This window comes from Haliotis rubra, unplaced genomic scaffold (genome assembly GCF_003918875.1).
Source record: "Haliotis rubra isolate DU_JTF1 unplaced genomic scaffold, ASM391887v1 Scf712, whole genome shotgun sequence".
In the NCBI taxonomy this organism is placed as follows: Eukaryota; Metazoa; Mollusca; class Gastropoda; order Lepetellida; family Haliotidae; genus Haliotis; species Haliotis rubra.
In genome coordinates, this window is record NW_025767427.1 from 140,354 (window position 1) to 152,654 (window position 12,301).

At 41.1% G+C, this 12,301-nt stretch overlaps 1 protein-coding gene across 2 annotated transcripts; it reads left to right on the plus strand.

Annotated features, from left to right (window-relative positions):
- The first annotated feature begins 325 nt into the window (after positions 1-325).
- Positions 326-11,172, plus strand: LOC124259188. Of its 2 annotated transcripts, XR_006893773.1 has the most exons (3): positions 326-500; positions 8,813-9,323; positions 10,415-11,172. XR_006893773.1 is itself a non-coding variant. In XM_046693286.1 (2 exons), exons 1-2 carry the CDS (start codon positions 9,004-9,006, stop codon positions 10,566-10,568), a joined length of 474 nt encoding a protein of 157 aa, XP_046549242.1. In that variant the 5' UTR covers positions 8,700-9,003; the 3' UTR covers positions 10,569-11,172. The 2 variants fall into 2 exon arrangements, 1 of the variants encoding a protein (XP_046549242.1); XM_046693286.1 differs by lacking the exon at positions 326-500 and having other exon boundaries at positions 8,700-9,323.
- The last annotated feature ends 1,129 nt before the right edge of the window (positions 11,173-12,301 follow it).

Genomic DNA, 12,301 nt, shown 5'->3' on the forward strand with positions numbered 1-12,301 from the left:
CTTTGCAAACAATTACATGAAATGTATCACCACAAGTCGCTCACGCCACAAAACAGTCTGTATTGCCATGTCCTCTCGGCCTCATATGCAAATAAAGTCTGTCTGTCTGTCTGTCTGTCTGTAATAATATAATTACGAAACCAATAATATGACCACAGCTCGTAGAAAACCTATACATAGTTATAAAAAGGTAACAAACAAATTGTGCTACGTACTTCAATAATATTTTTCAGCTCAATTCGATTGTTTGAAAAATATCAAATTAAATGCACTATTTAATCATTTTGATGGATTTTTTGTCATAAGCTCCAGGCTCACGTGGCCCAAATGAAACACGTCCATGTGGTGTAATGAAAGAATATTGTGACACATACTGACCTGAAAAGAGTATATATGGTCACTGCTGCTAGATTGATCCGGGCGACTGAGGTCGACCAAAGCCCATGGCTCATGCTAACTGCGGTGATTGACTCTAAAGTTACAAGGGGCCAAGAATATTTGTAAGTAGTCGATGATTATTATCTACATTGACGTTTTTGATAGGGTCACAAAGCGTGTTGATTGGTGAATTTATTATAATGTTGTTTATTGTTATGACCGGCGTCCATATACTCATGATAACGTTGTTCATTGTTATGACCGGCGTCCATATACTCATGATAACATTGTTCATTGTTATGACCGGCGTCCATATACTCATGATAACGTTGTTCATTGTTATGACCGGCGTCCATATACTCATGATAACATTGTTCATTGTTATGACCGGCGTCCATATACTCATGATAACATTGTTCATTGTTATGACCGGCGTCCATATATACTCATGATAACATTGTTCATTGTTTATGTTATGACCGGCGTCCATATACTCATGATAACATTGTTCATTGTTATGACCGGCGTCCATATACTCATGATAACATTGTTCATTGTTATGACCGGCGTCCATATACTCATGATAACGTTGTTCATTGTTACCGGCGTCCATATACTATGACCGGCGTCCATATACTCATGATAACATTGTTCATTGTTATGACCGGCGTCCATATACTCATGATAACATTGTTCATTGTTATGACCGGCGTCCATATACTCATGATAACATTGTTCATTGTTATGACCGGCGTCCATATCCATATACTCATGATAACATTGTTCATTGTTATGACCGGCGTCCATATACTCATGATAACATTGTTCATCGTTATGACCGGCGTCAATATACTCATGATAACATTGTTCATTGTTATAAACGGCGTCCATATACTCATGATAACATTGTTCATCGTTATTGACCGGCGTCCATATACTCATGATAACATTGTTCATCGTTATGACTGGCGTCCATATACTCATGATAACATTGTTCATTGTTATGACCGGCGTCCATATACTCATGATAACATTGTTCATTGTTATGACCGGCGTCCATATACTCATGATAACATTCTTCATCGTTATGACCGGCGTCCATATACTCATGATAACATTGATCATTGTTATGACCGGCGTCCATATACTCATGATAACATTGTTTATTGTTATAAACGGCGTCCATATACTCATGATAACATTGTTTATCGTTATTGACCGGCGTCCATATACTCATGATAACATTGTTCATTGTTATGACCGGCGTCCATATACTCATGATAACATTGTTTATTGTTATAAACGGCGTCCAAATACTCATGATAACATTGTTCATCGTTATTGACCGGCGTCCATATACTCATGATAACATTGTTCATTGTTATGACCGGCGTCCATATACTCATGATAACATTGTTCATTGTTATGACCGGCGTCCATATACTCATGATAACATTGTTCATTGTTATGACCGGCGTCTAATATACTCATGATAACATTGTTTATCGTTATTGACCGGCGTCCATATACTCATGATAACATTGTTCATTGTTATGACCGGCGTCCATATACTCATGATAACATTGTTCATTGTTATGACCGGCGTCCATATACTCATGATAACATTGTTTATCGTTATTGACCGGCGTCCATATACTCATGATAACATTGTTCATTGTTATGACCGGCGTCCATATACTCATGATAACATTGTTCATTGTTATGACCGGCGTCCATATACTCATGATAACATTGTTCATCGTTATGACCGGCGTCTATATACTCATGATAACATTGTTCATTGTTATGACCGGCGTCCATATACTCATGATAACATTGTTCATCGTTATGACCGGCGTCCATATACTCATGATAACATTGTTCATCGTTATGACCGGCGTCCATATACTCATGATAACATTGTTCATTGTTATGACCGGCGTCCATATACTCATGATAACATTGTTCATTGTTATGACCGGCGTCCATATACTCATGATAACATTGTTCATTGTTATGACCGGCGTCCATATACTCATGATAACATTGTCCATATTCATTGTTATGACCGGCGTCCATATACTCATGATAACATTGTTCATTGTTATGACCGGCGTCCATATACTCATGATAACATTGTTCATTGTTATGACCGGCGTCCATATACTCATGATAACATTGTTTATCGTTATTGACCGGCGTCCATATACTCATGATAACATTGTTCATTGTTATGACCGGCGTCCATATACTCATGATAACATTGTTCATTGTTATGACCGGCGTCCATATACTCATGATAACATTGTTCATTGTTATGACCGGCGTCCATATACTCATGATAACATTGTTCATTGTTATGACCGGCGTCCATATACTCATGATAACATTGTTCATCATCGTTATGACCGGCGTCCATATACTCATGATAACATTGTTCATTGTTATGACCGGCGTCCATATACTCATGATAACATTGTTCATTGTTATGACCGGCGTCCATATACTCATGATAACATTGTTCATTGTTATGACCGGCGTCCATATACTCATGATAACATTGTTCATTGTTATGACCGGCGTCCAATACTCATGATAACATTGTTCATCGTTATGACCGGCGTCCATATACTCATGATAACATTGTTCATTGTTATGACCGGCGTCAATATACTCATGATAACATTGTTCATTGTTATGACCGGCGTCCATATACTCATGATAACATTGTTTATCGTTATTGACCGGCGTCCATATACTCATGATAACGATTGTTTATTGTTATGACCGGCGTCCAAATACTCATGATAACATTGTTTGATCATTGTTATTGACCGGCGTCCATATACTCATGATAACATTGTTTATTGTTATGACCGGCGTCCATATACTCATGATAACATTGTTCATTGTTATGACCGGCGTCCATATACTCATGATAACATTGTTCATTGTTATGACCGGCGTCCATATACTCATGATAACATTGTTCATTGTTATGACCGGCGTCCATATACTCATGATAACATTGTTTATCGTTAAGACCGGCGTCAATATACCCATGATAGCATTGTTTATCGTGACCATATATTTGTGATAAAATAAAGTAAATGCAATATATACCAATAACACAACACAACGCCACAGAAAGTAATCGCCACATGTGACACACACAACACCACAGTCAAGCATCACACAGCACACATCACGCAGCACACAGCACGCATCACACAGCGCGCATCACACAGCACACAGCACGCAACACGCATCACACAGCACACATCACCCATCACACATCACACATCACGCATCACACATCACGCATCACACATCACACATCACATATCACGCATCACATATCACACATCACGCATCACAGCACACAACACATCAAACATCACCCATCACACATCACCCATCATGCATCATACATCACGCATCACTCATCACACATCACACATCACACATCACGCAGCACACAGCACGCAGCACACATCACGCATCACACATCACATATCACATATCACACATCACACATCACACATCACGCATCACGCATCACACATCACACATCACGCATCACACATAACACATCACGCATCACAGCACACACAACACATCACGCAGCACGCAGCACATATCACGCATCACATATCACACATCACACATCACACATCACTCATCATCACACATCACACAGCACGCAGCACACAGAACGCAGCACAGATAAAAAAATCACACATCACGCATCACACACCACACATCAAACATCACACAGCACACAGCACACAGCACACAGCACCCATCATGCATCACCCATCACGCATCATACATCACACATCACACATCACACATCACACAGTACACAGCACGCAGCACATATCACATATCACGCAGCACACATCACGCATCACGCAGCACACATCACACATCACGCATCACATATCACGCATCGCACAGCACGCATCACACATCACGCATCACATATCACGCATCACACATCACACATCACATATCACGCGTCACACAGCGCACATCACAGTAACACCACGACACTCCACACCAATCCAACAGTGCGATATGTCACTATACTCTATCCAAATTTGGGCGGCGGAGTAGCCTTGTGGTTAAAGCGTTTGCTCGTCACACCGACGGCCCGTGTTCGATTCCCCACATGGGTACAATGTGTGAAGCCCATTTCTTGTGTCCCCCGCCGTGATATTTCTGGAATATTGCTAAAACCCAACTCACTCACTCACTCATTTACTAACCAAATTTAGATAATATAAATATCTGTCGTAATACAGATTTGTGTTTGTCTTTGAATATTTCATTCAGTCGTTCGTTAGTTCAGCTGTTCAATTATTCATACATTTATATGTCAAACATAATAATATTTGAGGCCATGGGTGGCCCAGAGTTATCTCCCTTTGGCACGCCAGAAACCGATAATCATGGGTTCGAATCCCTGTTCTTCCGGTGCGTGTACCAGCAGTATCTGTATGACGTCGGGCTTTCATCCCACTGTCCTACATGAAACCGACAATCCATGATATAACTAGAAAACGATTAAAACATCGGAAAACATCACTCACTCACAATCATGATTATCTAATAACATAATTACGAAACCAATAATATGACCGCAGCTGGTAGAAAATCTATACATAGTTATAAAAGGTAACAAACAAATTGTGTTACGTACTTCAATAATATTTTTCAGCTCAATTCGATTGTTTGAAAAATATCAAATTAAATGCACTATTTAATCATTTTGATGGATTTTTTGTCATCAGCTCCAGGCTCACATGGCCCAAATGAAACACGTTCATGTGGTGTAATGAAAGAATATTGTGACACATACTGACCTGGAAAGAGTACAGCGACTTTGTTTAAAACGCATTATGAAATTAGATCCACATTTACCCCACTGAGACTTCCGTGAATGCTTTGGCTGTGAAAGCAAGTACCCAAGTGTATCCAAATACAGACAACAATAGTCGAACCTCGTTAAACAGAACCCTTGCTATTCAGGACACATTGCCCGTATTGGTCCGTTCTACTGAGAGTTTGACCCGTGAAGGTCCGGGTTAGAATGTGCCTTCAGTAACCCAAGGTAAGAGGCGACTAACGGGATAGGGTGGTCAGGCTCGTTGACTTGGTTGACACATGTCATCGGTTCCCCATTGCGCAGATCGATGCTCATGCTGTTGATCACTGGATTGTTTTGCTGAGTGCGGCGTAGAACTAAACTCACTCACTCACTCTACTGAGAGTAATTTGACCACTGCTTTTTTCTGTAATAACTCTGATTAATTTCTCTCTTTTGTCCGTCGCATTGTTTAAATAGTGTTACGATCTGTTTATGGTGAAGCGGGGAAATACATGTTTACATGTTTATACAAAAATGTTATAATGCCAACGTTCCAAACCAACTGTGACTTCTAACTATCTGTCATTGGATCATGTATTGTTCAATACAATAGGCAACAGGGTCGATATCTCTATGAAATCTATCTTAGTCTGTTATTCGTCTATTGAACCCAGTTCACCAAAAATGTAAAAATGTAATCAATTAATCCCTTACACGTAATGCTTGCAACATACATGTATACAAACATAGACACACATATATGAATAGGCGCACACTCTCATGCACATAGAGACAGAGACTCACACACGTATATAGACTATCTGGGCAACAAAAGCATGTAGCATGTTTGATCATGGTTGAATATGAAACAAATCACAATGGCAATTCGATCGATGGTGATGTATTGATACGGGAATCATGTGTTCTGTACCTTGTTTGCAACTCGTGAACATCCGGGTTAGAATTGATCTTCAATAACCCATGCTTGTCGTGAAAGGCGACTAACGGGATCGGGTGATCAGGCTCGCTAACTTGGTTGACACATGTCATCGTATCTCAATGGCGTAGATCGATGCTTATGCTGTTGATCACTGGATTGTCTGGTCCAGACTCAATTATTTACAGCATGCCGCCATATAGCTGGAATATTGCTGAGTGCGGCGTTAACAAACAATAAACAAGACGTTAACGTCAATAACGACACTGCAGGGCAAGCTGACCGTTGTGCATATTATTCTATGCAAAATCGCACGTAGATCCTATATATCCTCAAGGGGCGGTGGGGTAGCCTAGTGGTTAAAGCGTTGGCTCGTCACGCCAAAGACCCGGGTTCGAATCCCCACATGGGTACAATGTGTGAAGCCCATTTCTGGTGTCCCCCGCCGTGATGTTGCTGGAATATTGCTAAAAGCGGCGTAAAACCAAACTCAGTCAGTCCTATATATCCTCAAAAACGAATACTTTGTTCCCGATCTGATCTGCACAGACTGTACCATTGAAATTTATACGTAAAAATGGCAGAAAACATTTAACACGATTTGTAACAACGCCTGCGTTACATCTATGATAGAAAACTCGCTCAGTTTCATTGGCAGTCTAAGGCCTGTGTTGTATCGTTTGTTAACTTGTGATAACAGGCTGGCTTAGATCTGACGGATCTGTAGGTCTGGATAGTGTCAGAAGTAAGCAATAGATCATACTGTCATAACCGGTGCATGTTGTTTTGGGGTTTTGTTTTTTGGGTTGATATCGACATGTCCAGAACGTGATCTATTTTTAGAGGATTATCGGCTGAGTTCCGTTACAGATCAATAGATATGTGTGATTGATTTGTAGACAGGGCTTCAGTGTGTGTAGAACTTCCCTCTTGTACTTGTCGTACTTATGTCAGAGTACCTGGATGTAGTTTTTGTAGTTTAAAGTGACAATGGGTATAAGAAGTTGTTGTCCGAAGAGACCTTCTAAAGAAGTGCTTTATCTTGTTCCATTTTCCTTCCTTGAGGGTGCCGCGTTCTTGCTCTCAAACTCTCGAACACACAAACACACACTCGCACACGTGCGCGCGCACATACATACAGATTTGTACAGAGTATATCTTCCAGGCACAAATACGAATGTACAGGTATAGGCTACCCTAGCCCCTTCACTCACACATACACACAAACACATACAGGGACACTGGTTCGCCCTGCTATTTTCACACACGCACGTACAAACATTCGCACACCAGTAACACTTGCACACAAATACTTGCACACACAAAGACGTATAAACACAAACACATGCACACACACGGGTTCATCCCCTACATTCACACACGCACGCACGCACACACAGGGGTTCATATGAACACACATACAAGCGTGCCAACGCACGGTCAGATATATAGTATTACTCTGCATATCCTAACATGTACAGACACGCATCATCACCACCCAACCAGCTCCAACACACACGCACACAACCTATACATCTGAGCCCTCCAACCCCACAACACCCACACACAGCCGGGCGGTGGGGTAGCCTAGTGGTTAAAGCGTTCGCTCGTCACGCTGAAGACCCGGGTTCGATTCCCCACATGGGCACATTGTGTGAAGCCCATTTCTGGTGTCCCCCGCCGTGATATTGCTGGAATATTGCTAAAAGCGGCGTAAAACCCAACTCATTCACTCACTCACACACAATGCCGTGTAAACAATATACGTCATACCCTCCAAGTCACACACGGCAATTTACAGTATACCTTCGCACAAATACAGCAATACACATCATACCCTTCAATACATACATATAACATGCTTGAAGGCAGTATTGATATAGACAGTATTGATACAAGTATATAGTATACTGCCACCACCGTCATGATGGAGTGAGTGACCCACACACCTCGTCATGATTGAGTGAGTGATCCAGTGACCATGACGTCACAGCCTATCCAAAACAAAGGCAGGAGTGGGAAGTGGCTGGGTGAGTGACTGGGTGGGTGAGTGAGAGTGAGTGAGTGAGTAAGTGGGTTTTTCGGGTGAGTGAGTGGGTGGGTGAGTGAGTGAGTGAGAGACCACCTCATACATGTCTTGTAATCCTAATCTACCAGACCAAATCCATATATTTAATCCCCAAATTCAGACCTATCTACTCCACACTAAAGCAATTAATCTTAGCGCCCTTGTTACTCGGACAAAGACTACATCCTTCACACTCCAGCCTTTATCCGCAAAGTATTTCCTGATTTGGACGACTGAATAAACACAACATGTTTCACGACATCAATGCTCTTTAACCCCTGCCAATATTGAACGTATGACAAAAGTCTGTATCGATTGTAATGCTTTCCTCGGTTCAAAATCTATCGCAGACAATACACGTTGGAGATGTTTTATTCAAAGGCGACATTCAAAGGTTATACATGACATATACTTAAGTATACCGCTACAACCAGTATCACATACTCAAGCATCTACACAAATAACTATATTCACCTATCAATAAAATATGTTGGTGTGTTTCTATTCAAGGCGGATGTCTACGTTTCTCTTCAAAATCGATATATGCTTGTTTCAGTTTCTCGGTCGTGGAACAGCACGCCGTTGTGAGCGTTCTGCGTGTGTTGTCGCCAAAGATACGTCGACATCCCAAGCGTTTTAACCGCCAAGCACTATGTTGATCAAGTTCTCAGTTCAAACAAGGAATGTGTTGGGCGGTAATGCTGTAATGCTTAATTAAGTATCCTCATCCCTGGATGAATCTCATCGATGATCATGCTGAACGAAACAATGGATATGTTTTGGACACGGTCGCCCACGGAAGGAGAGATTCCTCGATTTGACAGTGACAATATATTGTCCTACCTGGCTTCTCTACGAAAGGACAAAAACGCAACAAGAGGAAGGGAAAGGTTTCGGGAAGGATACATACACAACGTCTTTGTTACCAAGCCTAATGGCAGCGACAGAATGTACATAAAAGCAAAATGCGGACAAAAGACTTATCAACATTGTTACGACATTTGTGTCGAACTGTCCCGGAGCACGGCTGAAGTCGTAAAAGCTGAATGCACGTGCAATCCATACAGGTAAGTATTTTATATATGTGAAAGAAATGACCTTGAGAAGACGCATCAGAAAGGTTAAATACACGCCTAACCTTCCTGTTATTTCCCATAAGGATCCCACGCAACTGTATGGTAAATGTTTCAATGAATCTGCCATATGTGTTATTGATTGTGAATTGTTTACATTTAAGAGGTCAATCAGCTATTGACAATCCGTCATGTAAAGCACGTGTGCAGTGCCCGCGGCAAGTTTGATAAAAGCTGTCGCACAATGGATCTTTTTTCCCACGTACTATTAACAACCTATTGCAATGTCCAATTATCAGTGTGTATTATGTGTAATTCAATACGAGAATACTGGCTCCAAGTTCAACTGAACACCAACCGCCATATATTGTACTAGAACCATATATATATAAAACTCCTTTATGGCAAGAAGAAATATGTGTACTCATCTTTTATATATTTATTGCTTATAATCCTGCAGAAATCACCCTATATTTGAGACCCCTCCGAATATATTTACCTTCTGTAATAAAGAATACGTGGATACAGTTTTTGTACGGTTATTACAAAACTTAAATTTGCAAACGGAATGAAATGTATCATGGTTTCGATGTAAATAATTAAATGGGCGAACAAGACAGACGAAGTGATTATTGATTTATCTTCTAACATCACAAACGTTATAACAATTGGTAAAATTCCATAGTAATTGCACTCTTTAGGGCGCTTTATTTACCAAATAATATGGTAATCGATTCCGTTTGTAATGACATAACAAACGTTGTTATCCTTTACAAGTGGGTCAATGGCAAAAGTGGTGCGCGTTAAGGTTATTGATGCACAAAAAACCTGTAAATTTTCAATTTCCTCTAATGAAAATTGATTAAATTGAATAAAAAACATAAACATGAACAAACATGAACCGCTATTTCTATTCCATGGCGTGATAGCGATCGTCTCTCCCATGTATTTTGAAGATTGGTTATTCCGTGTGAAGTCAAGGCTAGCGATATAGGACGCAGTCATTACCCTTGACATTACCAATATACTTTCACTTCATCAATAATTAAAGCATCTCTCATCATATTACATATGCCCTGTTTCAGGAAACACACCGCGGCCTGCAAACACGTTGTGGGATTGTTGTACGAATTTGACGACTTCTGGCGATCGGGACTTACCGAGCTTCAGCCTCAGTACCATCCACACGAACACGTGTGTCGGAGAAGGCCGATCAACATTCGGGAGAATTCTCGGTAAACACCGCGAACACTCGGAATATTTTTTCTGAAATCCAAAGATTGTGAAGAACACTGCTGATTGTCAAGTATTTCTGAAATCAAAGAATGAAAATAGTACTTTCGGGGACTTGATACCTCAAAACTGGACACTCACGTGACAATGACCAAACTGGTGTAATACTTGGTATGTAATAGTCTATTTCTGCTAAAGCCGATTTCGTTATTTCCCGGAACATCAATATTCAATAGTCTAAAATAAGTGAGTGAGGTAAAATTAAACGTCGGGTCGGCGTTATTTCAGTTACATAGGTACGGGAACATGTTTCTTAGTACATAGTCATTTATTATTATTATTTTGTCACATAAAAAACTGTCGGGCAAATATAGTATGACCTTGAGGGGGGGGGGGGGGCGAATGTATGGATGCCAACTAAATACGATTAACACAACGTTTCGGGGATATTCTTACTGCCATTCAAATATTTTAGAAACTTCATAACTGGATATAACGAAAAGTATTCAAACATTTTTATTCAAACGTTAATTAATCCCAGATTACATACACACACATAGAGAGAGAGAGAGAGAGAGAGAGAGAGAGAGAGAGAGAGAGAGAGAGAGAGAGAGAGAGAGAGAGAGAGAGAGAGACTGTGATATTTGATATTTTGCTTTGCTTCGATTTTTTGTTTTCTTTGTCATTTAGTCTTTGATGTGTGGATATTTTGTTCATTTTTCTTGTCTTTCTGTTTGATAGTTGACGTTGTTTTCTGCGTGGGTGTTGTTGTTTCTGGGTACTGTTGCTGGGGGAACAGGCGTTGTTTGTGGTGTTGTTTCTGGGGAACAGGCGGCGTTGTTTCTGGGGAACAGGGTGTTGTTTCTGGGGAATAGGTACGTTTCTGGGGAACAGGCGTTGTTTTGGGTACTGTTTCTGGGGGAACAGGCGTTGTTTGTGGGTGTTGTTTCTGGGGGAACAGGCGTTGTTTCTGGGTACTGTTTTTGGGGGAACAGGCGTTGTTTGTGGGTACTGTTTCTGGGGGAACAGGCGTTGTTTGTGGGTACTGTTTCTGGGGGAACAGGCGTTGTTTGTGGGTACTGTTTCTGGGGGAACAGGCGTTGTTTCTGGGTGTTGTTTCTGGGGGAACAGGCGTTGTTTGTGGGTACTGTTTCTGGGGGAACAGGCGTTGTTTCTGGGTGTTGTTTCTGGGGGAACAGGCGTTGTTTCTGGGTGTTGTTTCTGGGGGAACAGGCGTTGTTTGTGGGTACTGTTTCTGGGGGAACAGGCGTTGTTTGTGGGTACTGTTTCTGGGGGAACAGGCGTTGTTTCTGTGGGTACTGTTTCTGGGGGAACAGGCGTTGTTTCTGGGTGTTGTTTCTGCGTAGAGGGGTTGTTGTTGTTGTTGTTGTTTCTTGGTGGTGTCAAGGTGGGCGTGGATCTGTCTACGTGTTTGGTTTCTTGTGTTTGTGTGTGCGCGCGTACGTAAGTGTGTGCGTGCGTGCGTGCTTATGAAATGCAATGTATCTAAATGCCTGCTTAATTAACACATAATGCATCTTCAACAACGACATCACTATATGCAACGCAGTACCAACTCCATCGTCATGATTACTGGAATCATCTACATCATCCACATGCAAGAGCGGTGCTTGACATAGAATTAGCGATGAGTAGACAAGTCATCATGAATATTATCATCGTTACAATCTGTCGTGTACTGACCCAAATATACCGTTTGTGTAGAACCAATATTAGGT

Bases quoted from the DNA above. Each gene is read 5' to 3' on its own strand.
- LOC124259188 (XM_046693286.1), top strand. From the start codon at position 9,004: ATGATCATGCTGAACGAAACAATGGATATGTTTTGGACACGGTCGCCC. The intron at 9,324-10,414 runs GTAAGTATTTTA...GCCCTGTTTCAG, and splicing joins TGCACGTGCAATCCATACAG to GAAACACACCGCGGCCTGCA.